Source organism: Pongo abelii, chromosome 11 (genome assembly GCF_028885655.2).
Source record: "Pongo abelii isolate AG06213 chromosome 11, NHGRI_mPonAbe1-v2.0_pri, whole genome shotgun sequence".
NCBI classification, from domain to species: Eukaryota; Metazoa; Chordata; class Mammalia; order Primates; family Hominidae; genus Pongo; species Pongo abelii.
In genome coordinates, this window is record NC_071996.2 from 145,089,749 (window position 1) to 145,113,457 (window position 23,709).

A 23,709-nucleotide genomic window follows, 5' to 3' on the forward strand; every position below is an offset into this window, starting at 1 on the left:
TGAGGCAGGATGATTGCTTGAGCCCAGGAGTTTGAGGCTGCAGTGAGCAGAGATTGTACCACTGCACTCTAGCCTGGACAACAGAGCAAGACTCCATCTCAAAAAAAAAAATTGAATTATCTTTCTAGAACAGATAGATTAATATGTTTAGTTGTTGACATTTTAAGTCAGCTATTTCAGATAAATAAATTGGTAAAATGCCAGGTAGATTGCTGTGTTGGCAAGGATGTAATTTAAGCATTCCCTATTTCATGAGAAAGGGGTTATGTGTTAGATACAAATGTAATCTGTCTGTCTCTTGAATTTCAGGGCACCACCAAAATCAACACTTTCAACTGGTCCAAGGTCCGTAAACTAAGCTTCAAGAGGAAAAGATTTCTTATCAAACTTCATCCAGAGGTTCATGTAAGTATTATTTTTAGCTTTTTTTTTGCTTTTTTTTTTTTTTTTTTTTGAGACGGAGTTTCGCTCTTGTTGCCCAGGCTGGAGTGCAATGGCATGATCTCGGCTCACTGCAACCTTCCGCCTCCTGGGTTCAAGCGATTCTTCTGCCTCAGCCTCCCAAGTAGCTGGGATTACAGGCATGTGCCACCACACCTGGCTAATTTTGTATTTTTGTAGAGACAGGGTTTCTCCATGTTGGTCAGGCTGGTCTCAAACTCCTGACCTCAGGTGATCCACCCACCTTGGCCTCCCAAAGTGCTGGGATTACAGGCGTGAGCCACCACGCCCAGCCTATTTTGACCATTTTTTAACTCATAATTTATTCTGCTAAAACATAACTACTTTGTAAATCATTTCAGCATGATGCACACAAGAACTCAAGGACAGGATTCGGGACGTAGATCTGGAGGGGCTGAGGGCAGTCTGCCTAGCTGGTCTCACACTTACCTCCCCCAGGAACTATGTCACTCACGTGTTGCTGACTCAAAACCCCAGGGTTTCAGATTCAGTGGGTCTGGGATGAACCCCAGAAGGTGCAAATCTGACAAGCTCCTAGGGGCTGCTGAGAACCATGGTTATTGCAGCCTCTTTGTTCTCTAGGTAAGGAAGCTGAAGAACAAAGTATTCAAAATGATCTGAAGCCCTACAGCAGTTGAGAGCTTCAGAATGAACTGAGGAGTGTCCTCAGTGTTCTCTTGTGTCCTTCATTCAGAAATTGATCTTTGAATAGCTCTAACTGAAGAAGCCTTGATTATCAGGAAGTAAATATTCCTTTCTTTACTGACTGCTCATTAATAAAGTAATAATTACATATGAATTTACTGAAATGAGTAAAAATGGAAAAAATAAATGCCTGTGCAGTGTATTTGGTAAAATCCAGTACTTCCAGTTATTCAAAGATATTCCAATTGCTGCATTTCCGTTGTACAAAAGGAGTTAGAAAATAAAAAGTAGATTTGCCAAGCTACCATGGGGTTTGAAGCTTAAGAGATGGCCATGCCTGTGTCAGCCCAGACACATTTTGGGTTATGGGAGATTTAGAGCCCTTAGGCCAGTCAGAAGAAAAGCTTTGCCTACGCCTTTAAAAGGAACTTGAGTAGTAGGGCTTTTGGTACACACTGGGTTCACGTGCTATGTGTAAGTGTGTTTGCTTTTGGTAGAAGGCTTGAAAGTGGCTTTAATTGTTGTACAAATATCTCTTCTGTGGATGAAAGGGAAGTAGAAGGAATGCCAAACACACATACAAAACACAAGTAGAAGCTGTTTTACTCTGTAAGTAAAAAAAAAAAATGTTTCCTGCAGTTATTCGAGATGATAGGGAAAGTTCACCAAAGCAGCTATTAACTTGAATAGGGCGATAAGTCAAAGCCCAGAACTGTTTGCATCTGCACTTAGCAAAGTTACATTTTACTTACCTAAGCACTTTTTAAAGACTAAATGTTAGATTCAAAGTATTACAGTCTTTGTGGAAGGTAATTGGGTAACATACATCAGCAGGTTCAAAAATGTGCAGTCTTTGAGCTCAGATTTCCATTTCTAGGAATTTATCCTAAGGAATAACTGAGAGTTAATGCAATTTCTTCAGGGCGATATTTGTAGGCCTGAAAACTGCATGTCCTGGACATCTAAAATATCCTAGATTTTAAAAATATATACCATGTAGAAACAATTCAGTAATAACATGTAAATATGTCAGCTGGCATGAAAAATGCCAAGGCTAGGTGGAAAAAGTGTTTACAAAGATAGAATTCAGAATGTTGATAGTTGTGTGATTGTGGGTGACTTCATTTTTCTGCTATTTCTACTATGAATATATATACTGTTTATCTTAATTAAGCAGATGGAACCAGAAGACTTTGTATACAATTTTTAGAAAAACCCTTCCTGGGCTGGGTGCAGTGGTGCATACCTGTAATCCCAGTACTTTGGGAGGCTGAGGTGGGCAGATCACCTGGGCTCAGGAGTTCAAGACCGGCCTGGCCAACATGGCAAAACTCTTTTTCTACAAAAAATATAAAAATCAGCTGGGCTTGGTGTTGTGAGCCTGTAGTCCCTACTGAGCAGTAGGAGGGGAGCAGCTGAGGTGGGAGGATTGTTTGAGCCTGGGAGGTTGAAGTTGCCGTGAGCCAAGATCACGCCATTGCACTCCAGCTGAGCACAGAGCAAGATCCTGTCTCAAAAAAAATTCTTACTAATTTTTAATTCTGGAATTGCCTATCGTGTGATCTGCTTCCTAAATGTACTTTCTCTTGTCCAATACTTCATTCTTGAATTAATTAACCTTTGTGTTTTGTTTCTAGGGACCTTACCAGGACACATTAGAATTTTTGTTGGGTAGTAGAGATGAATGTAAGAACTTCTGGAAGATTTGTGTGGAGTATCACACCTTTTTTAGACTTTTGGACCAACCTAAGCCAAAAGCAAAAGCCGTCTTCTTCAGCCGGGGCTCCTCCTTCAGATACAGGTAGGGGCCATGCCACGGCTTGCGTGGGCCCCTCACTGGTTTGTAAAGCTGAGAAAATAGGTAATTCCTAGTCAAGAAAGAAGTGTTATAAAATATTTCAGAGAATTACACACAAAGTAGAGGTATTGTCAAACAATAACTAGAGGAAGCATACAAAATAAAATAATGGAAAAAAATAGGCTTAATAAAAACTTTGCTTACAAATTCAGTTACATTTACTACAAAGAATAACTAAAATATGTATGTGGGCCAAGCCCGGTGGCTCACACCTGTAATCCCAGCACTTTGGAAGGCCAAGGCGGCTGGATCATTTGAGGTCAGGAATTCAATATCAGCCTGGCCAACATGGTGAAACCCCATCTCTACTAAAAATACAAAAATTAGCTGGGTGTGTTAGCAGGCACCTGTAATCCCAGCTACTCGGGAGGCTGAGGCATGAGAAACGTTTAAACCCACGAGGCAGAGATCGTGCCACTGCACTCCACCCTGGGCAACAGAGCGAGACTCAGTCTCAAAAAATCAAATATATGTGTGTATATTTATGAGAGAGGTTGGGTAAATCTTTTCTTTTGTCTTTTACTCTGAAAAATTAATGCTGACTTACTGTTCTTTATTAAAAATCTGAATCTTTATTCACAGTGGAAGAACTCAGAAACAACTAGTAGATTATTTCAAAGACAGTGGAATGAAGAGAATTCCATATGAAAGGTAAGCTCTGACCTTTATGATGTAAAGTGTGTGCTTTTAAAATTAATATTTAAATATATATATGGAGAGAGACCAAGAAGAGCGACTGAGTCTTGCTCCGTCACCTAAGCTGGAGTACAGTGGCATGATCACGGCTCACTGCGGCTTCAGACTCCTGGGATCAAGCAATCCTCCCACCTCAGCCCCCCAAGTAGCTGGGAATATAGGTGCACACCACTATCCCCTGGCTAGTTTTGTTTTTTTTTTGTTTTTGTTTTTGTTTTTCTGTAGAGACAGGATCTTGCTATGTTGTCCAGGCTGGTCTCAAACATGTGGGCTCAAGTAATTGTCCAACCTCAGCCTCCCAAAGTGCTGGGATTATAGATGTGAGCCACCATGCCCAGCCTATTTTAAATATTAATCTTTACTTGACTAAAAGTCACTTCAAATACATGAATGTGTATTTTTACAGGAGTTCAGTTTCAATGTTTTAAAGAAAGTGGATTTGTAATTTTTTTTTTTTTTTTTTTGAGATGGAGTCTCGCTCTGTCGCCCAGGCTGGAGTGCAGTGGCGCGATCTCAGCTCACTGCAAGCTCTGCCTCCTGGGTTCACACCATTCTTCTGCCTCAGCCTCCCGAGTAGCTGGGACTGCAGGCACCCGCTACCACACCAGGCTAATTTTTTGTATTTTTAGTAGAGATGGGGTTTCACTGTGTTAGCCAGGGTGGTCTCGATCTCCTGACCTCATGATCTGCCCACCTCGGCCTCCCAAAGTGCTGGGATTACAGGCGTGAGCCACCACACCCGGCCTGTAATATTTTTATATAGACATTGTATACACATAGAGATATTTTTAGTTTCTCTTCTGTATAGCTTAGCTTATATATATTTTTACATAGTATAGTAAATTTTTTTTTTTTTTTGAGATGGAGTCTTGCTCTGCCGTCCAGGCTAGAGTGCAGTGGTGTGATCTCGGCTCACTGCAAGCTCCGCCTCCTGGGTTTACGCCATTCTCTTGCCTCAGCCTCCCAAGTAGCTGGGACTACAGGCGCCTACCACCACACCCGGCTAATTTTTTGTATTTTTAATAGAGACGGGGTTTGATAGTGTTAGCCAGGATGGTCTTGATCTGACCTCGTGATCTACCTGCCTCAGACTCCCAGAGTGCTGGGATTACAGGCGTGAGCCACTGCTCCTGGCCTATAGTAAACTTTTTTTTTTTTTTTGAGACGAAGTCTGGCTCTGTTGCCCGGGCTGGAGTGCAATGGCGTGATCTCGGCTCACCGCAACCTCTGCCTCCCGGGTTCAAGCAATTCTCCTGTCTCAGCCTCCTGAGTAGCTGGGATCACAGGCATGCACCACCACACCCGGCTAATTTTGTATTTTTAGTAGAGACGGGGTTTCTCTATGTTGATCAGGCTGATCTCGAACTCCTGATCTCAGGTGATCCACCCGCCTTGGCCTCCCAAAGTGCCGGGATTACAGGCATGAGCCACTGCGCCCAGCGTGTAATATTTTTATATAGACATTGTATACACATAGAGATATTTTTAGTTTCTCTTCTGTATAGCTTAGCTTATATATATTTTTACATAGTATAGTAAATGTATTTTTTTTTTTGAGACGGAGTCTTGCTGTGTCACCCAGGCTGGAGTGCAATGGTGTGATCCTGGCTCACTGCAAGCTCCACCTCCTGAGATGGAGTCTTGCTCTGTCACCCAGGCTGGAGTGTAGTGGTGTAATCTCGGCTCACTGCAAGCTCCGCCTCCCGGGTTCACGCCATTCTCCTGCCTCAGCCTCCCGAGTAGCTGGGACTACAGGCGTCCACCACCACACACAGCCAATTTTTTGTATTTTTAATAGAGACGAGGTTTCATAGTGTTAGCCAGGATGGTCTTGATCTCCTGACCACGTGATCCACCCGCCTCAGCCTCCCAAAGTGCTGGGATTACAGGTGTGAGCCACCGTGCCCGGCCTATAGTAAACATTTAATCTGAAAATTCTTGTTGTTTCTCCGCATGTGGAATTTTTTCCTTTAGTGTGGGTGTGTAATCTTACCTCTCTTGGGACCTCTGTGTTTTATTTGAATTCTTATTTTCCATTATCCTGCCCCTTTCAAGTTAGATACCTCTTAGCTACATTTTCAGGTGAGGTTTTCTTCATGGATACAGTACATGCTTGCTGCTTTAAAAACAGGTGCTGAGAAGGGGAGGGTTTGGTTTCTCACAGCTTGTTCTCTGTTTTGCAGAAGGCACAGCAAGACTCACATGTCCATTCGTGCTCTGACTGCAGACCTACCAAAACAGGTTAGTCTTTTCTGGTTAAAAATGTAGGCAGTAGTAGTTACCTGTACTCTTTTGGAAAATAGTCTGTCAGTATTGTAACAAGAGTCTTAAAATTAATCATATTATTTAATGCAGCAATTCTAATTCTGGGACTCTGTTTTCAGAAAGGAGTCCTAAATAGAAAACTAGGAGGGCAGTGGCTCATGCCTGTAATCCCAGCCCCTTGGGAGGCCAAGGCAGGAGGATTGCTTAAGTCCAGGAATTCGAGACCAGCCTGGGCAACATGGCGAAATCTTGTCTCTACAAAAAATACAAAAATTAGCCAAGCATGATGGCGGCGCATGGGTAGTCTCAGCTACTCAGGGAGCTGAGGTGGAAGAATGTCTTGAGCCCAGGAAGTCGGGGCTGCAGTGAGCCAAGATAGTGCCACTGCACTCCAGCCTGGATGACAGAGCAAGATCCCGTCTCACAAAAAAGAGAGAGAAAGCCTGTATGTTGAGATGTGCATCATAGTGTTGTGTGTAATACACCACAAAATCCTGACAGCTCTCATCTGTGCCAGATGACTTACTAACTACGTTTTTAGCTGTATTCACTTAGTAGGATTTTTTGTTAACTACTAAAAGCATGGCTTAAAAAGAGCATGTGGTAACATGGGGAAATTCTTGCTGTTATGTTACAAATGAAAATCAGGAAACAAATTTATATCTCTATGTCTTTGGCATGATTGCAACTATATCGAAACAAAGATACACCAACTCACACAGACACTTCATACAAAAACATTTGACAAGAATGTCCCAGAATGTGACAACAGCTGTTCTGTGCCACTGTGATGGGACATCAGCGACCTTCTCATGTTTCAGGTCTACTTCACTACAGTCCCTTCCCATTTTTATGTTGGCATGTTGACTTCCACATGCAAGCATATTTTTACATTGAATCTTGCATGTTTTGTTTTGTTTTCCCAGACAGAGTCTTATTCTCTTGCCCAGGCTGGAGTGCAGTGGCATGATCTAGGCTCACTGCAACCTCTGCTTCCTGTGTTCAAGTGATTCTCATTCCTCAGCCTCCCAAGTAGCTGGGATTACAGGCACACACCACCATGCCTGGCTGATATATATATACACACACATATATATATACATATATATACACACACACGTATATATATACACACATATACACGTATATATATACACACATATACACGTATATATACACACACATATATACGTGTATATACACGTATATATACACACACATATATACGTGTATATACACGTATATATACACACACATATATACGTGTATATACACGTATATATACACACACATATATACGTGTATATACACGTATATATACACACACATATATACGTGTATATACACGTATATATACACACATATATACGTGTATATATATACACACATATATACGTGTATATACACGTATATACATACACACATATATACGTGTATATACACGTATATACATACACACATATATACGTGTATATACACGTATATACATACACACATATACGTGTATATACACGTGTATATACACACATATACGTGTATATATACGTATATACACACATATATACGTATATATATATACACACGTATATATATACACACATATATACATACACACACACACACACACACACACACACACACACACACACACACACATATACACACACACACACACACATATATATATATATATATTTTTTGAGACGGAGCCTTGCTCTGTTGCCCAGGCTGGAGTATAGTGGCGCAATCTTGGCTCACTGCAAGCTCCACCTCCCGTGTTCACACCATTCACCTACCTCAGCCTCCCAAATAGCTGGGACTACAGGCGCCCGCCACCACGCCCAGCTAATTTTTTTGTATTTTTAGTAGAGATGGGGTTTCACTGTGTTAGCCAGGATGGTCTTGATCTCCTGACCTCATGATCTGCCCGCCTCGGCCTCCCAAAGTGCTGGGAATACTGGCATGAGCCACCACGCCCAGCCACCTGGCTGATTTTTGTGTTTTTTAGTAGAGACATGGTTTCACCATGTTGGCCAGGCTGGTCTCGAACTCCTGGCCTCAAGTGATATGCTTGCCTTGGCCTCCCAGAGTGCTTGGATTATAGACGTGAGCCACCGTGCCTAGTCAGAATCTTGCTATTTTTATATAACATATCATAACTTCTTCTTCATGGTGCTACAGTTTCATATTGATGACTTTTATCTCTGTACAATGTCAATTTTTTTAATGGTTTGTCATTTATACTGTCATAGCACTTCAGAAGCTACACTTACACCTCATTACATTAAAGGTCATGTGAACTGGGCACAGTGGGTCACACCCTTAATCCCAACTACTCAAGAGGCTGAGGCTGGAGGATTGCTTGAAGCCAGGAGTTTGAGACCAGCCTGGACAACATAGTGAGACCCATCTATCTGAAGATTTTTTTTAAATTAGCCAAGTGTGGTGGCACTGAACTATAGTCCCAGCTACTTGGGAGGCTGAGGTATGAGGATCACTTGAACCCAGGAGTTCAAGGCTGCAATGAGCCACAATTGTACCACTGTACCCCAGACTAGACAACAGGGTAAGAATGTCTCAAAAAAAAAAGCTCATGGTATCCCAGTTTTTTTCATGAGTACATGAAAACATTCTTAAACTCTTTTTTTTTTTTTTTTTTTGAGACAGAGTCTCGCTCTGTTGCCCAGGCTGGAGTGCAGTGACGCGATCTTGGCTCACTGCAAGCTCCGCCTCCTGGGTTCACGCCATTCTCCTGCCTCAGCCTCCCAAGTAGCTGGGACTACAGGTGCCCACCACCACGCCTGGCTAATTTTTTTTGTATTTTTTAGTGGAGATGGGGTTTCACCGTGTTAGCCAGGATGGTCTTGATCTCCTGACCTTGTGATCCACCCGCCTCAGCCTCCCAAGATGCTGGGATTACAGGCGTGAGCCACCACGCCCGGCCAACTCTTTTAGATATGTTTCCTCTTTAGAAATTTCTTGTTAATTCAATTGAAATTAAAAGGAAATGTATTTTTAATTGTTCCTTTACACAGTTTGATTTTTTTTTCTTTTTTTTTTGGAGACAGGGTCTCACTCCATCATGTCGGCTGCGTGATCACAGCTCGTTGCAGCCTCAACCTCCCAGGCTCCGGTGCTCCTTCCACCTCAGCCTCCCAAGTAGCTGAGACTGCAGGCGCATGCCACCACACCCAGCTAATTTTGTATTTTTTTTGTAGAGACAGAGTCTCACCATGTTGCCCAGGCTGCTCTCAAACTCCTGGGCTCAAGTGATCCTTCTGCCTCAGCCTCCCACAGTGTTGGGATTACAGCGTGAGCCGCCGCACCCAACCGCAAAGTTAGAATTTTTTTCCTTTTTTTTTGAGACAGAGTCTCGCTCTGTTGTCCACGCTGGAGTGCAGTGGTGCAATCTTGGTTCATTGCAACCTCCGCCTCCTGGGTTCAAGTGATTCTCCTGCCTCAGCCTCCCGAGTGGCTGGGACTACAGATGCATGCCACAACACCTGGCTGATTTTTTTGTATTTTTTGGAGAGACAGGGTTTCACCGTGTTAGCCAGGACGGTCTTGATCTCCTGAATTCATGATCCTTCCGACTAGGCCTCCCAAAGTGCTGGGATTACAGGCGTGAGCCACTGCGCCCAGCCTTCAAAAGAATTTAATGTCAAAATAAGAATCATCTAAAAGTTACCTTTAAGGACGGGCGCAGTGACTCAACAGCTGTAATACCAGCACTTTGGGAGGTCAAGGCGGGCAGATCTCCTGAGGTCAAGAGTTCGAGACCAGCTTGGCCAACATGGTGAAACCCCAGGTTTAATAAAATATAAAAATTAGTGAGGCATGGTGGTAGGCGCCTATAATCCCAGCTATTGGGGAGGCTGAGGCAGGAGAATTGCTTGAACCTGGGAGGTGGAGGTTGCAGTGAGCCGAGATGGCACATTGCACTCCAGCCTGAGTGACAAGAGTGAAACTTCATCTCAAAAATAAATAAATAAATACATAAATAAATAAATAAAACCTTTACACTTTCAGTTTTCTTCCATTCCATTTTAAAAGTCACATGAGAATATTGAATATGGTTGAATAATTGAAACAAGATAAGATCAGCATTTGAAAATAGGTTAATCTTATGGACTGTGGCCTACTATTTTGTTTCTGAAAGCCTGGTAACTAAGCCTTGTGCGGTTACATTTGTACCTTTTACATATGGTAACACATGTATGTGTATATTGCCTGTGTACATATTGCACAAAAAGTTATTCAGTTGTGTTTGGTTATATTTTGGTCTGACCACACTTTTAACGATGTGGCGTGTGTATGTATAGTAAGGGATGTCCTCAAAGCATGACTGCATCCCGTGATAGCACACGAGGAGTGACACTTAGCGAGTAGAGGGGGCTCAGCCGTGTCCTTGTGTGTGGAACCATGAGGGGAGGATGTGTTAGGGCACCTATGGAGTAGCGAGTGATGCAGCATAGCCACTGGACATCTGGTCCTGGCCCCTCAGTATTTCCTCATCCTGCTTGGGAGCCGCTTCTCCCTCAGGCTTGTGGCCACTCCTGTGCTTTTGGAAGACCTCAAGGCTCTTGTGCCGCTCCCATTGGCAAAGGGCATCCTAGGCAGTGACCTTCAACCTTGCCTTACCTGTATGAGTGGATTGGTGTGTGTCCTAACTCCCTCGTGACGATACATCTCTGACAGATGAGTGCGCATTACTGTGGAACTTGGACTTGTTACTCACCTGTCAGTACTGTGGTTTAGGGTTCTATTGGCTGAGTGGAATGGTTCACTCCCTCTCCAGCTGTATTTTACCCCTCAACAAAACTAGGAATCTTCTGGTAATGGGATTCCAGGAAGATGTGGACCACGTGTCATTAGGTTCTGCAAGATGGAGGTTTTCTTGGCCAGGCATGGTGGCATGTACCTGTAATCCCAGCATGTTGGAAGGCCAAGATGGATGGATCACTTGAGGCCAGGAGTTTGAGCTATGATGGCACCACTGTACTCAACTGGGCAACAGAGCAAGACCCTGTCTCTAAAAAAATTTTAAACTGTAATTTAATTTTAAAAACTTTTCTTTATTGTGGATATTTCATGTCATAAGAGAAAAAAATGGAATTGTAAGGGTTCATAAACAGACGATCCTGGGTTGATTTGCAATGCTACTTTTACAAATCTTCAGTTCTACAGGGGAAAGTCTAGTGAATTGCCCATTTTCATGAAAGCTGTGATAGAAATGTGTGGATGCCCTAAGTTAGGCCAGGTGGCTTTGCAACTTCTAGTGGTAATTTGTAATTTTACATCCTTTTTTTCTTTTCTTAACTTTGATTCCCAGAGCATCTCATTCCCCGAGGGATTGAGGACTCCTGCCTCCCCATCTTCAGCGAATGCCTTTTACTCACTCTCTCCCTCCACTCTGGTCCCCCCTGGCCTGCCAGAGTTTAAGGACAGCAGCAGCTCCCTCACAGATCCCCAGGTTTCCTACATCAAGAGTTCAGCTGCAGAGAGGAGCAGTGGAGCAGTGGCTGGAGGCCCTGACACACCATCGGCCCAGCCCCTCGGGCCCCCCGCACTCCAGCCTGGTCCAGGTGTCGGGTTTTGTCATGTTGTGAGCAGCTGTGGTTCTGTCTGTGCTGGGGGGCAGAGTTTCAGTGCCTTAGACCTAGACACAGGGAGGGCCGGGAGGGAGCTCAGAGCTGCTTGTAAAAATGACAATGGTGGGGATGACTTTACCACAGGCTCATTTCCTTCCAGTGGAGAGCACCAGTGTGACCGGCAGTGTCGTGGGGGGGCCCCTGCTTTCACATTGACAAATGCCCAGCTGCAGGTATCTGAGGAGTTCATAGACGATGACCCAGCAGACATCTCCTTCTTTGCTGGAGGCTCTGAGGCATTTTCTTTTCCTTATGGCTCTGTAGTCCCACAGGAATCTCAGGCCTCTGCCCAGCCTCTGGTGGCCTCTCCTTTGTGTGAGCTTCCAGGGTCTGCTCAGTCCAGCCCAGACAGGTACTCCACTGAGGCAGTAGATATGAACACAGAAGACGATTTTGCATTTGAGGAGGAAAGTGACTTCAATGGGAACGCACACCCCTCAGACACCTCGGAGCTATTTGAGGTGAAGGCGCAGGCCAGCCGGATGCAGCGCCTGCTGGGTCCTTCTGAGACCAGCTCACTGAGGAACAGCCAGTCTGAAAACAGCTCCCTCAATAACATGCCGCTGCGTGGTGGGCTGTCTGTGCACACATGCAGCTCAGCCAATCAATCTGAGGCCAGCTCCATGGTCAACTTCCCAGCCTACTCAGTCCGCTCTGAGTCCAGCTCGGCCTTCCAGTTCTCTGACATCATCGACCAGTTAGAGCAGCTCAGCTACCCACCCACGACGGCCGAGGACTCCAGCAGCACAGAGTCAGACTCATGGGACTCTGAAACCGAGGCCCCCCTAGACATAAGCCTTTTCTTCAGCAACCCTTTTGCACAGACAAGTGGAGAAAGAGTCCCTTTTGATTTACAGAACAATTTAAAGAATTTGACTCCAGGAGAGCAAATAGATAAAAACCCATCTTGACCACTCTGGGTTCCTTTACAAGGCAACCCACTCACCCACGCTGTGTAGTTTAGAGCTCAGAATTGTTTGGTTTAAACATAGAAAGTGACTTTCATTTCATGGATAGATATTCAATTTTTTTTTAATTTCCTGATTTATTATACTTTTTTGAATGTCAAAAAATTTGACCTTTCACTTGGAATGACGTTAAAGCTATGCCTCCAGTCTTAGATCTGAGTACTCCAGCCAGTCCTCCTAGAGGACCGATAAATTGGTCTTTGTAGTTTATGTTTTTTGGCATATGCTTTGATTCAAGTAAGAACTGGTGCTGTACATTCTGAATGTTACACAATTCTGTTCATGTTGATCTTCAATAGAATATGTGTATTACACTGTTGATGCTGCTTTTCAAGATGAGCCCTGTTGCCTATAATTAACTAGGACACAGGTTTTGTCTCACTTGTCCAGCCACTGCGCTACACAAAACCTTGAGTATGCCTCTACAGCCCTAACCCTGGGAAAGATGGCCATAGGCCATGGCCTCCTGTGTGCTGTGGTCAAATTCGTGGGACTCTGAGACCGTAAAGGCCCCCGTAGACATTAGCCTTTTCTTCAGCAACCCTTTTGCACAGACAAGTGGAGAAAAAGAGTCCCACTGGGACTCTGGGGGGACAGTCATCCATTGCACCGGGGTTGGGGGTGAGGGGGTGCCTAGAACTGTCCCAGTGCCAAAGGCACCATGTCATTTTTTTTTTAAATTTTTTTTAAAGGTGTCAGAGGGCCACTGCCTTATTATTGACTTGAGACCCAGAAATAGTGCTGTGTGTAGATAGTGGTCTTGGAGAGGCATTGGTTTAAAATGCACTTACGTAAGTTTGAGCTGTTTTCTTCTCTTCAGCTTAATTGAGAATTAGAAGATATGTGGTTGCAAAAAAAGCAGAACCAGACACACCATGGGCACCATTCTGTCCCAGGACAGTGGGAAGGGTCCCAAGGGCAGGTGTGCCAAGGTGCCATGGGCCCTGCTGGGTACCACATGGAGAGCTTCTTTGTCTAAACCACCATGAAAGTCAAGGCTGATGTTTGTGGCACAGAGTGGGTAGGTCCATCCAGGGACGTCATGGGGAAACCACTGCCATGCAGCTCAGCACCTACAAGTGCCAGTCTCAGGCCAGCCCTAGATGACACTGTTGAATTTGTCAAGTCCACAGATAGGGTTGGGGTTTTTGTTGTTTTTCTTTTCTGATCTTACCTAGTAGTGCAATACCACATTTAAAGTTTAATTCTCTTCCCAGAATGTCTTGTGGAAACTTTACATTTCATTCCTGTTCACATTGTAAGATCTCTGATGTTTTGCCTGGATGGATTTACTGTGATTGCACAGGGACCATGTGGCTCAGGTGTCTGAGCCATTGAGGGCATCTTGCAAGGGCTGGTTTTCCTTTTCTCATCAGTGTTGGCTGGATGCCAGCAGGGGTTTTGTGGCTAACCACATCAGGCAGTTTCCCATTTTTGTAGCTTTGTTATACCTAAACCGCAGTCTCATCATTTTGCTTATGCAGCTAGAACTTTCAGTCTGTATAGTTGTTATTCATTCTGTCCCTGGTAATTTAGACCTGCCTTCTTAATGCTTTAGGGGCCATTGGGCACAGCTTTCTACATTGGCTAACAAATACCTGTGAAAATGTTGTAACAGACAGAAGCGCAGCAGTGAACCTGAGGTCAGGACAGGACTGTTTGGGAGGCTCTTCTTTTCTTACTGTCACTCCAAAAATAAACCTTGGATATGTGTGGTGGGGAGAAATGAGCATAGATTACATTTAAAATGTTTTCCTAAACCTTAGTATTCATAAGGTAGCTGATGGTTCCTCTCCCCTTCATTAGTGTTGCCTGACGACAGTCCTTGCTGATGCTGTGAACTAACAAAGTTGTCTTTTTGTTTTTAAGGGAACCCACACTGGCATCTGGACAGCAGGTTAGGTTTGGGTGGTTTTGAGCTAGCACTGCTGTGGGTCAGGGGTGGCCGCTCTCTGGTGAAGCTAATGCTGTGGAAGCTGGAATGTTCCTTCCTAAGGAGTGGGATCATGACCCCACCCCACCCCACCCCCTCCGGCAGAGGTATCTCATCACTCGCTCATGTGCGAGATTCTGAATAAATTTTGTTCTCAGGCATCTTCTACTAGGCCTCCTATAAAATAGATCTTGCTGTTTTTGGTTTGTGTTAATGGAACCTCACTTTCTAGAGATAATTCTTTAGTTTTTTATTTAGGAAGTTTTCAAAATATACAAAGCAGGAATATAAGGAACCCACATCACCTCAAATTCAGTGTTACCCAAACTTGACCATGCTTGCCCCAGCTGTGCCTTTTTTCTTTCCTTGGGTATTTTGTTGCTAAAGTATTTTATTATTACTGTTTTAGAGACAGGGTCTCACTCCTGTCACCCAGGCTGGAGTATGGTGGCGCAGTTGCATCTCACTGCAGCCTCAACCTCCTGGGCCCCAGCCTCCTGAGTAGCTGAGACTACATGCACACACCACTGCGCCCAGCTATTTTTAAAAAATTTTTGTGGAGACAGGTTCTCTTCATGTTGCCCAGGATGGTCTTGAACTCCTGGGCTCAAGCAGTCCTCCTGTCTCAGCCTCCCGAAGTGCTGGAATTGCAGGCATGAGCCTGGGTGCTAGAGCGAGGCCCTGTCTCAAAAAAAAAAATCAATCCAGGCTTTCTTCCGAGTTACTGCTTACAGCGCTCTTACCCCTTTCTCTTTTGAGTGGGTTGTAATGTCCACCCAGAGGGGATTTAGAAACGGAAGGGAAGGCAAGCATGTAGGCACCATGGCTTTAGAACCATAAGGAAGGCATTTCCCACTACAGATTCTGTCTTTCCACTTGTAACAGTTAGTGAGGCACTGACATTGCTCTTTTCCACCTCAACAAGACAGTTTACAGTGGTTAAATAGCAAAACTCCCAGAGCAGTTCAGCCTGAGGCCATAGTGCCCTGCGGCAGCATTGGGCCCTGCTTTTGTTTCTGCTTTGTGCTGTGTGGCTCTTCCTCAAGCCTGTGTTGGGTAGTGCACAGCCTGAGAGGTGTGGCCTGATAAACCCTGAAATTGAAAGAAGTATGCAGATTTGACCCAGCACTCCTGGCAGTGTCTGGATACAGCTCACTGAGAGTGTGGAGGTGCAAGTGCCTGCAGAATGTTGACAGTTCTCTCTCAATCTGTTGATCTCCTCAGTTACATCCAGAACCTTAAAGCCGCACAGTTGTCATCCTCCTCCTGCAGTCTCAGGCAGGGCGCATCAGGGGCTGCACTGGTAGCTCCCAGGAGGACTTACCCGTGGGTCACCGTCATAGCCAGGTGTGTCTACTCAGAGGGGACACAATCCTTCAGCAGTCCCCGTCAATGAGAGGCCACCAGCAGACAGTGCCTGTTGGACCCATGAAGTCCACCACTAATTAATTATATACTCTGCTTTAGGTAGAATATTTTTATTAGCTGTCAAACTGTTTTTGTATTTAAGTTTCCAAAAGTCCAGGTACTTTATGTAGGCCAATGTATAAATATTTCAAGTCTAACAGTAGCACAGTTATATGTTAATACAACTGACTACACGAAAAATACGTGATAGCGTATGCTATGTAATTTTTCAAATCACTAGGTATTGGTATGTACCTTTTTTATATTACCAAGAGATTCTCTAAATATGGAATTAGATTAGGATTCTCTGCTCCAGTTAACACACATTTTTAAATTAGTACTGATGATTGAGGGACGGACAATAGCACACCAAAAAACAGAGTTTCGTATGAAAAACTTAAACCTGTCGGTTAAGTCATTCCCATTATTGTCATTTTGCTGAGGGTGACTTGGTCCTTTTGAATTGCTTTAGTGTACGGGTATGTTCTGATTTTTCATGCAAGCTCCTCTGCCATTCCACCGCTCTGAGGAGTAATTGTAGCACTTCACATGTGCTGTGGTTGTGATCACATGGTGACATACGTAGCATGTGTGTTCCCAGCTGTTGTGTGTTTATGTGACATTTGATGCCAATACATATGTCTTCAAGGTATGCTTGTTCCCTCCCAGCTCGTGGAATATCAAAAAAATTCATTGCTGGAAAAATTATTTCATAGACAAAAATGTTAATGTTCTCTTGGGGACTTAGAGTTGAAAATATTTGTATAGATTTGGTTCTCAAGTCCACAGAGTCATATCTGCTGTGGTCTCCCTTTGGTGCTCATCTGGGAGCCATGTGTATGGAAGATTCTGTCACAGGCGGCTGGGATGTGGGCAGATGCTATTAGCCTCCCTCTCCACTTGGTGGTCCGTGCCTGACGTGTCCCCTAGTTCAAGGAAGCGCCATCTTTTGCATGAAAACAATTGCGTTCCCCTAGGAAATGAAGAAAAAATGAGCTGAAATTTCCTTATACATTTGAATTTCTTCAGTTTTTAAAGAGACATTTTTATTGTCTGCTTTGTGGTACTTATAAAATTTGTTTTCCATTGAAATTGCCATTTATAAATTTGCAGATATGTACTAATTTAGAATTTTTTAATTGTTCAATAAAATAAGGAAATATTTACTGTGAATTTTTAAATGGGCTTTTTAGCTTTCTTTCCCTCTACTTTTAGTTTTGATTTATATAAGTTAAAGATTATTTTGCATATTAATCCCTGAAGCAGCTGCATATTTTTTATAACAGTGTCACTGACATCTTCATAGGCTTCTGAGCAACCAACAGGGAACAGGCACCATGACTCTTGTGCAGATTGTCTTGTTTTAATATGGATGATGGTGTCTGTGGAAGGCCAGCGGGGAAAGGTGCCTTGCTTCTTCTCGGTCTTAGCTCTGTCAGTGCTTCCTGCTCTCGCCTGGTGGGGCCTGCATGGCCTGCGCAGCAGAGCTGGGTGTGGGGGAGGACGTGCCGTGCAGACCCTCACCACACCCCACGGGGCAGGCCTTGTGTCCTTGCGCTTTTACTGTGCACAGAACAGATACTGTTGGCTTAATTCTGAAAATGAGGTTATTATTGCCTGTTTTTTCCACAGTCAGCCAAAACCACCCTGTAAATTACAGGGGAGGATGTGAACAAGAGACCCCTGCCCCAGAGTGCGGCAGCTCTGCAGGTTCTGGGCAAGGCTTTATTCCACTCTGAGCTTGAGTTTCCCATTTGGCCAACACGAGTTTCTGCTGCCTCCGTGGAGTGTCCATGCCTCTCTAGCCCCACACATGCCTGAGGGGGTGGGGGCGGGGGCTTTGGACACTGCCTCCTGCTTTTGAGCCCTTTGAGGATAGGCTCCTCACCTTACCCTTTTGGGACCTTGGAGCAGCACAGAGCTGCAGCCACTGATGTCAGGCGCCTCTGGGAAGGTGGTGGTGCCTCCCCGGGGCTCTAAGCCACCTGCTGCCCAGTGGGCAGGGTAGTCAGTGAGCACCTGAGGCCAGGGTGGGAGGCACCTGGCAGTAAGCCCTTCCTGGAGCTCAGCAATTGTACCTGCCACACCAGAGCAGAGGGGCTGTGGCAGCAGCATGTTCTAGAAAGGCACTTGTCAGAACAAACTCATGGGTCTCCTCAGAGCCCACGGATGGGTAGTTACTTCCCACTTAGAGGAGAGGGGAATGAGTCCCAGGGGCCTCACTTACCCCCCCCTACATCATGCCAGCCCTGCTCCCTGACCATCACCTTCCTGGTCCTGGGGCCACCCCTGCCCAGCATCCACTGCCTAAGGATGAAGTGGGAGGCACCTGGGTGCATAAATCCTGATTTCAAGAAACTGCTCAAAAACATTTCTGTATTAGGTCTATAAGTTGACTGATTTAGATGGTAAAAACCATATGGCGCTTATGTTCTTCAAATATGTCAATTCAGATTATATTTCTTTCCTAATCCTAATAACTACCACCCTTTATTTAGTTTACTTTAATAGTTTGTTTTCGGGACCTTGCCTCCATTGTTCCAATAGAAAGATTCATAAGTCAGAGCATGCTTCTCAAAGTTTTGGACACAATGTATTAGAACAAAAACATAGAGGCTGTGGAGCACCTTCACATATTCAAGAGGAGACCGTATACCTGGCAGATAGCAGATGTGGACAAATGGCCCAAAGCACAACTTGCTGTTATAGGTTAGAACACCTGTTTTTCTTAGGACGGAAAAGGTCTCGTTTATTTAGAGCAAAACAGGAAAGAAACAAAGATTATTGGGAGCACTTCGTATGTTGATACAGTTCTCTGAACCATGTGAGAGCAGCAGCGGTGGCTCCACTGCGTGCTGCCTACCAAGCCGTGGCCCAAGGCTTTGTGTGTCAGCTCATTAAAACCCCAAATGGCCCTTTGGAAAGCTGTGCCACGCATCACATCTTCACATCCTGTCCTGTAGGCAGTGATGCCGGGTAGGGAGGTGAACTAAATGCACAGTAAGAGATGAACCAATACTTGGACCCCTTGCCATTAACCATTTTTCTATCTCCCACTTGTATTCTTTGAGCCAGATTTTGTGTAAAAGCCACTCATGACATCCTCTTCCAGTAGAGTAGCCAGAAATAATTTTCGGCTAACTCATCAGGTTCAAATTTACTTGGATCCCTTGGACAGTTCCACATTTTCCTTTTCTTCTGGAATTAACAATTCATTTGGCCAGGCGCGGTGGCTCACGCCTGTGATCCCAGCTCTCAGGGAGGAAAGAGGCGGGAGGATAGCTTGAGCCCAGGAGTTTGAGACCTGCCTGGGCAATATAGCGTGACCCCGTTCTCCAGAAAAAGGAAAAGAAAAAAAAAAAAAAGACAAAAAAATAAGCGTTAACAATTCATTCATCGAGCCTCAGTTTCCTGTACCGCTTCTGAAGTTAACCTTCAACTTGACCTTGACTTTTGCCAAGCAGGAGCTGATTCGTCCTCCACTAATAGGCAAATATTTTCAAGAATCATTTGTTAGAGTTTTAAAGAGGAGAATTTAAAAGTATGAAATAAAAATAACTTTACCTTTTTCTCTAAATGTGATATTTCTCTTTCATCATCTAGTTAGATGAATAAAAACAGTGTCTTAAAGGAAAAAGTGAAGGTAAGCACAAAAGTTTAACATTGTGATTTTTAAATGACGTTTCAGAAATCATATGATGAATATTGAGAAAATTCTGGAAGTAAAGAGACTGCCACAAAGAAAATCACCTGCCAGACCGGGAGCAGTGGCTCCTGCCTGTAATCCCAGCACTTTGGGAGGCGAAGGAGGGCGGATCACAAGGTCAGGAGTTCGAGACTAGCCTGGCCAACACAGTGAAACCCCGTCTCTACTAAAAATACACACACACAGAAAAATTAGCTAGGCATGGTGGCAGGTGCCTGTAATCCCAGCTATTCAGGAGGCTGAGGCAGGAGAATCACTTGAACCCGGGAGGCAGAGGTTGGAGTGAGCTGAGATCGCTCCATTGCACTCCAGCCTGGGTGACAATGCAAGACTCCATCTCAAAAAAAAGAAAAAAGAAAATCATCTGCCAGAGATGCTCACTGCTGACAGTCTGAAATAACAGTTTTAAATTTTATGTCTCTTGGAATCAGAGCACTTTGGGAAGCCAAGGTGGGAGGATCATTTTAGCCCAGGGAGGGGGTCAGGAGTTCAAGACCAGCCTGAGCAACATAGCAAGACCCCATCTCTACAAAAAACTAAAACATAGCTGGGCACAGTGACGTATGCCTGTGATTCCAGCTACTCAGAAGGCTGAGGTGGGAGAATCGAGCCCTGGAGGTCAAGGCAAAGCTGCAGTGAGCCATGATTGTGCCACTCCACTCCAGCCTGGGCAACAGTGCAAGACCCTGTCTCAAACAAAAAAACAAAACAAAACAAAAAAGGCCAGGCGCAGTGGCTCACGCCTGTAGTCCCAGCACTTTGGGAGGCTGAGGTGGGCGGATCACTAGGTCAGGAGTTCAAGACCAGCCTGGCCAACATGGTAAAACCCCGTCTCTGTTAAAAATACAAAAATTAGCTGGGTATGGTGGTGTGTGCCTGTAATCCCAGCTACTCAGGAGGCTGAGGCAGGAGAATTGCTTGAACCCAGGAGGTAGAGGCTGCAGTGAGCTGAGATTGAGCCACTGCAATCTCAGTGGCTTCAGCCTGGGAGACAGAGCGAGACTCAGTCTCAAAAAAAAAAAAAAGCTGGGCATGCACGGTGGCTCACACCTGTAATCCCAGCACTTTGGGAGGCTGAGGTGGGCCAATCACTTGAGGCCAGGAGTTTGAGACCAACATGGCAAAAACTGTCTCTACTAAAAATGCAAAACAATTAGCCAGGCACAGTGGCACATGCCTGTAATCCCCGCTACTTGGGAGGCTAAGGCCTGAGAATCGTTTGAATCCAGGAAGTGGAGGTTGTAGTGAGCCAAGATTGCACCACTGCACTCCAACCTGGGCAACAGAGCAAGACTGTCTAAAGAAAAATAAATAAATATATATATTTTGAAGATGATCAAATCTTGTTATTTCTTGGAGTGTGGTGGCCTGATCACGGCTTACTGCAGCCTTGAATTCCCAGGCTCAGGCATTTCTTCCACCTCCACCTCCTGAGTAGCTAGGACTACAGGCATGCACACCACCACACCTGGCTAAATTTTTGATAATTTTATTAATTTTTTTGTTTTTGTAGAGACAGGGTTTCACTATGTTGCCAAAGCTGGTCTCAAACTCCTGGGCTCTAGTAATCCACCCACTTCGACCTTCCAAAGTGCTGAGATTACAGGCATGAGCCACCGCGCCTGGCCAATTTGCCGCTTTGAGAGTATTTCAGATGTTATTCTTTTCCCAAAGTGCAGTCTATGCAATGAAGCCCATCTGTGAACAGCCAGTGGACAGTTTGTGATCCATCCCAGCAAAAGTGCAGAGCTCAGTAAAACATAACTACTGTTTGTATCTCTCAATTTCAAGTCTTTTAATGTTGGCAATTGAAGTCTATTGGTAAAGAAATCAGTCCTTGAGGATATAGTGAGATAGCTGGGCCTCATCTTTGTGTGTGGTCGGTGTGTCCTCCTATGAGTTGTGTATGATATGAATTTTATAAAAGGGACTCTCGAAACTCAGAGCAAGACTGATTCTTACTGGCTGTTTTTCAGTAGACGACCTCGGATTTAGAGTTTATTTTTTACAGATACCTAAGGTTAATTATTTACCATGTCAAGTAAAGCTAAACATATTCTGTGGCACCTAAAACTTGATATTTAGCATTTTAAAACTTCTCTGCCTTTTTTTTCTTTTTTTGAGACACAGTCTCACTCTGTTCCCCAGGCTGGAGTGCAGTGGTACAATCTTGGCTCACTGCACCCTCCACCTCCCGGGTTCAAGCGGTTCTCCCACCTCAGCCTCCCGAGTAGCTAGAATTACAGGCATGCACCACCACACCCAGCAAATTTTTGTATTTTTAGTAGAGATGGGGTTTCACCATGCTGGCCAGGCTTCTTTCAAACTCCTGACCTCACGTGATTCACCTGCTTCAGCTTCCCAAAGTGCTGGGATTACAGGCGTAAGCCCGGCCAACATCTGCTTTTAACCATGCATTCTGATATGCATTATCAGTGTCAAAAAGATTTTCTAAGACAGAGGAGCACTACGGCCAAGTGTCCTTTTATGATATCCACAGAATTAAAAATTGCAGAGCCTAAAAGGCACTAACTTTATCCTGTCATATGTCACTGTGGAAAGCACTCTTCAGAGCCATGGTCCCACACTTGTTTTCTCACTGTGGAGTACATCTGTGTTGGTGACTTCAGCTAAACCTGTTCCCCAGGGATAAATGCAACTGCCCGTACAAAATCAGGCATGAGGACACAGTCCAACAACTTCCTGTATAAATAAAGTTACACACATTTATCACCAGTTGCTTGTTTAAAAAAAAAAAAAAAAAAAGGCTCCCCACAGATTTATTGACTTTCATGTAGGATCTGTGTTTGTGTAATTTGAAGTAGGCTTGATCTATAAGGTTTGCTATAGCTAACATTTAAAGAAATGTTTAAATTAGGCACAGTGGTGCATGCCTGTAGTCCTAGCTACACAGAAGGCTAAGGCAAGAGGACTGTTTGAGGCCAGGAGTTCAAGTTCAGATTGGACTTCATAAGATCCCATCCATTAAAAAAAAAAGAAGAAGAAAGAAAAAGAAAAAGAGTCCGGGCACAGTGGCTCACATCTGTAATCCTAGCACTTTGGGAGGCCAAGGCAAGTGGATCACCTGAAGTCATGAGTTCGAGACCAGCCTGGCCAACATGGTGAAACCACATCTCTACTAAAAATACAAAAATTAGCTGGGCATGGTGGCGGGCGCCTGTAGTCCCAGCTACTCGGGAGGCTGAGGCATGAGAATCCCTTGAATCCAGGAGGCAGAGCTTGCGGTGAGCCGAGATCATGCCACTGCACTCCAGCCTGGGCGACAGAGTGAGAGACTCGGTCTCAAAAGAAAAAAGAAAAAGAAAAATGTTTAACGGTAATTTGTGGTACTTTTTAATATATCCACTAAATTGTGAGTTGACCATTTTTTGTTAAATAGAAAGTATTTATAATAGGGCGGGAGCGGTGGCTCACACCTGTAATTCTAGCACTCTGGGAGGCCAAGGCAGGCGGATCACTTGAGGTCAGGAGTTCGAGACCAACCTGGCCAACATGGCGAAACCCTGTCTCTACTAAAAATACAAAAATTAACCAGGCATGGTGGCGTGCATCTGTAGTCCCAGCTACCCAAGAGGCTGAGGCACAAGAATGGCATGAACCCAGGAAGCAGAGGTTGCAGTGAGCCGAGATCATGCTACTGCACTCCAACCTGGGTGACAGAGACTTTGTCTCAAAAAAATGTATTTATGGCTGGGCGCAGTGGCTCACGCCTATAATCCCAGCACTTGGGGAGGCCAAGGCAGGCAGATCACGAGGTCAGGAGATTGAGACCATCCTGGCTAACATGGTGAAACCCCATCTCTACTAAAAATACAAAAAATTAGCCGGGCGTGGTGGTGGATGCCTGTAGTCCCAGCTACTGAGGAGGCTGAGGCAGGAGAATGGCGTGAACCTGGGAGGCGGAGCTTGCAGTGAGCCAAGATCGCGCCATTGCACTCCAGCCTGGGTGAAAGAGCGAGACTCCGTCTCAAAAAATATATATATATATTTATAATGTTATCAAATGATGACTTTTAACCTCCATAGAACCAAAAATGTTTATTCCAAATGAGCAGTCTATCCTAAAGGGGAGTGTCCTTCCTTTATGAGGGGTTGTT

General features: G+C 44.6%; 1 protein-coding gene across 10 annotated transcripts in view; it reads left to right on the plus strand.

Moving 5' to 3' along the window:
• The window catches only part of FARP2 (FERM, ARH/RhoGEF and pleckstrin domain protein 2), a 142,409-nt gene that overhangs the window by 76,763 nt on the left and 41,937 nt on the right, over positions 1 to 23,709 (plus strand). For 8 of the 10 annotated variants that reach the window (XR_008523158.2, XR_008523157.2, XM_063712631.1 and 5 more), the window contains 5 exons: positions 310 to 405; positions 2,745 to 2,908; positions 3,548 to 3,616; positions 5,845 to 5,902; positions 11,259 to 11,511. Coding sequence is in view for 7 of the 10 variants with exons in the window: in XM_063712631.1 (XP_063568701.1) it covers positions 310 to 405; positions 2,745 to 2,908; positions 3,548 to 3,616; positions 5,845 to 5,902; positions 11,259 to 11,511 (640 nt within the window). In the remaining 3 variants the exon portion in view is untranslated. The remainder of the gene's footprint in view (positions 1 to 309; positions 406 to 2,744; positions 2,909 to 3,547; positions 3,617 to 5,844; positions 5,903 to 11,258; positions 11,512 to 23,709) is intronic. The other 2 variants (XR_008523159.2, XM_063712633.1) reach the window with 1 other exon arrangement.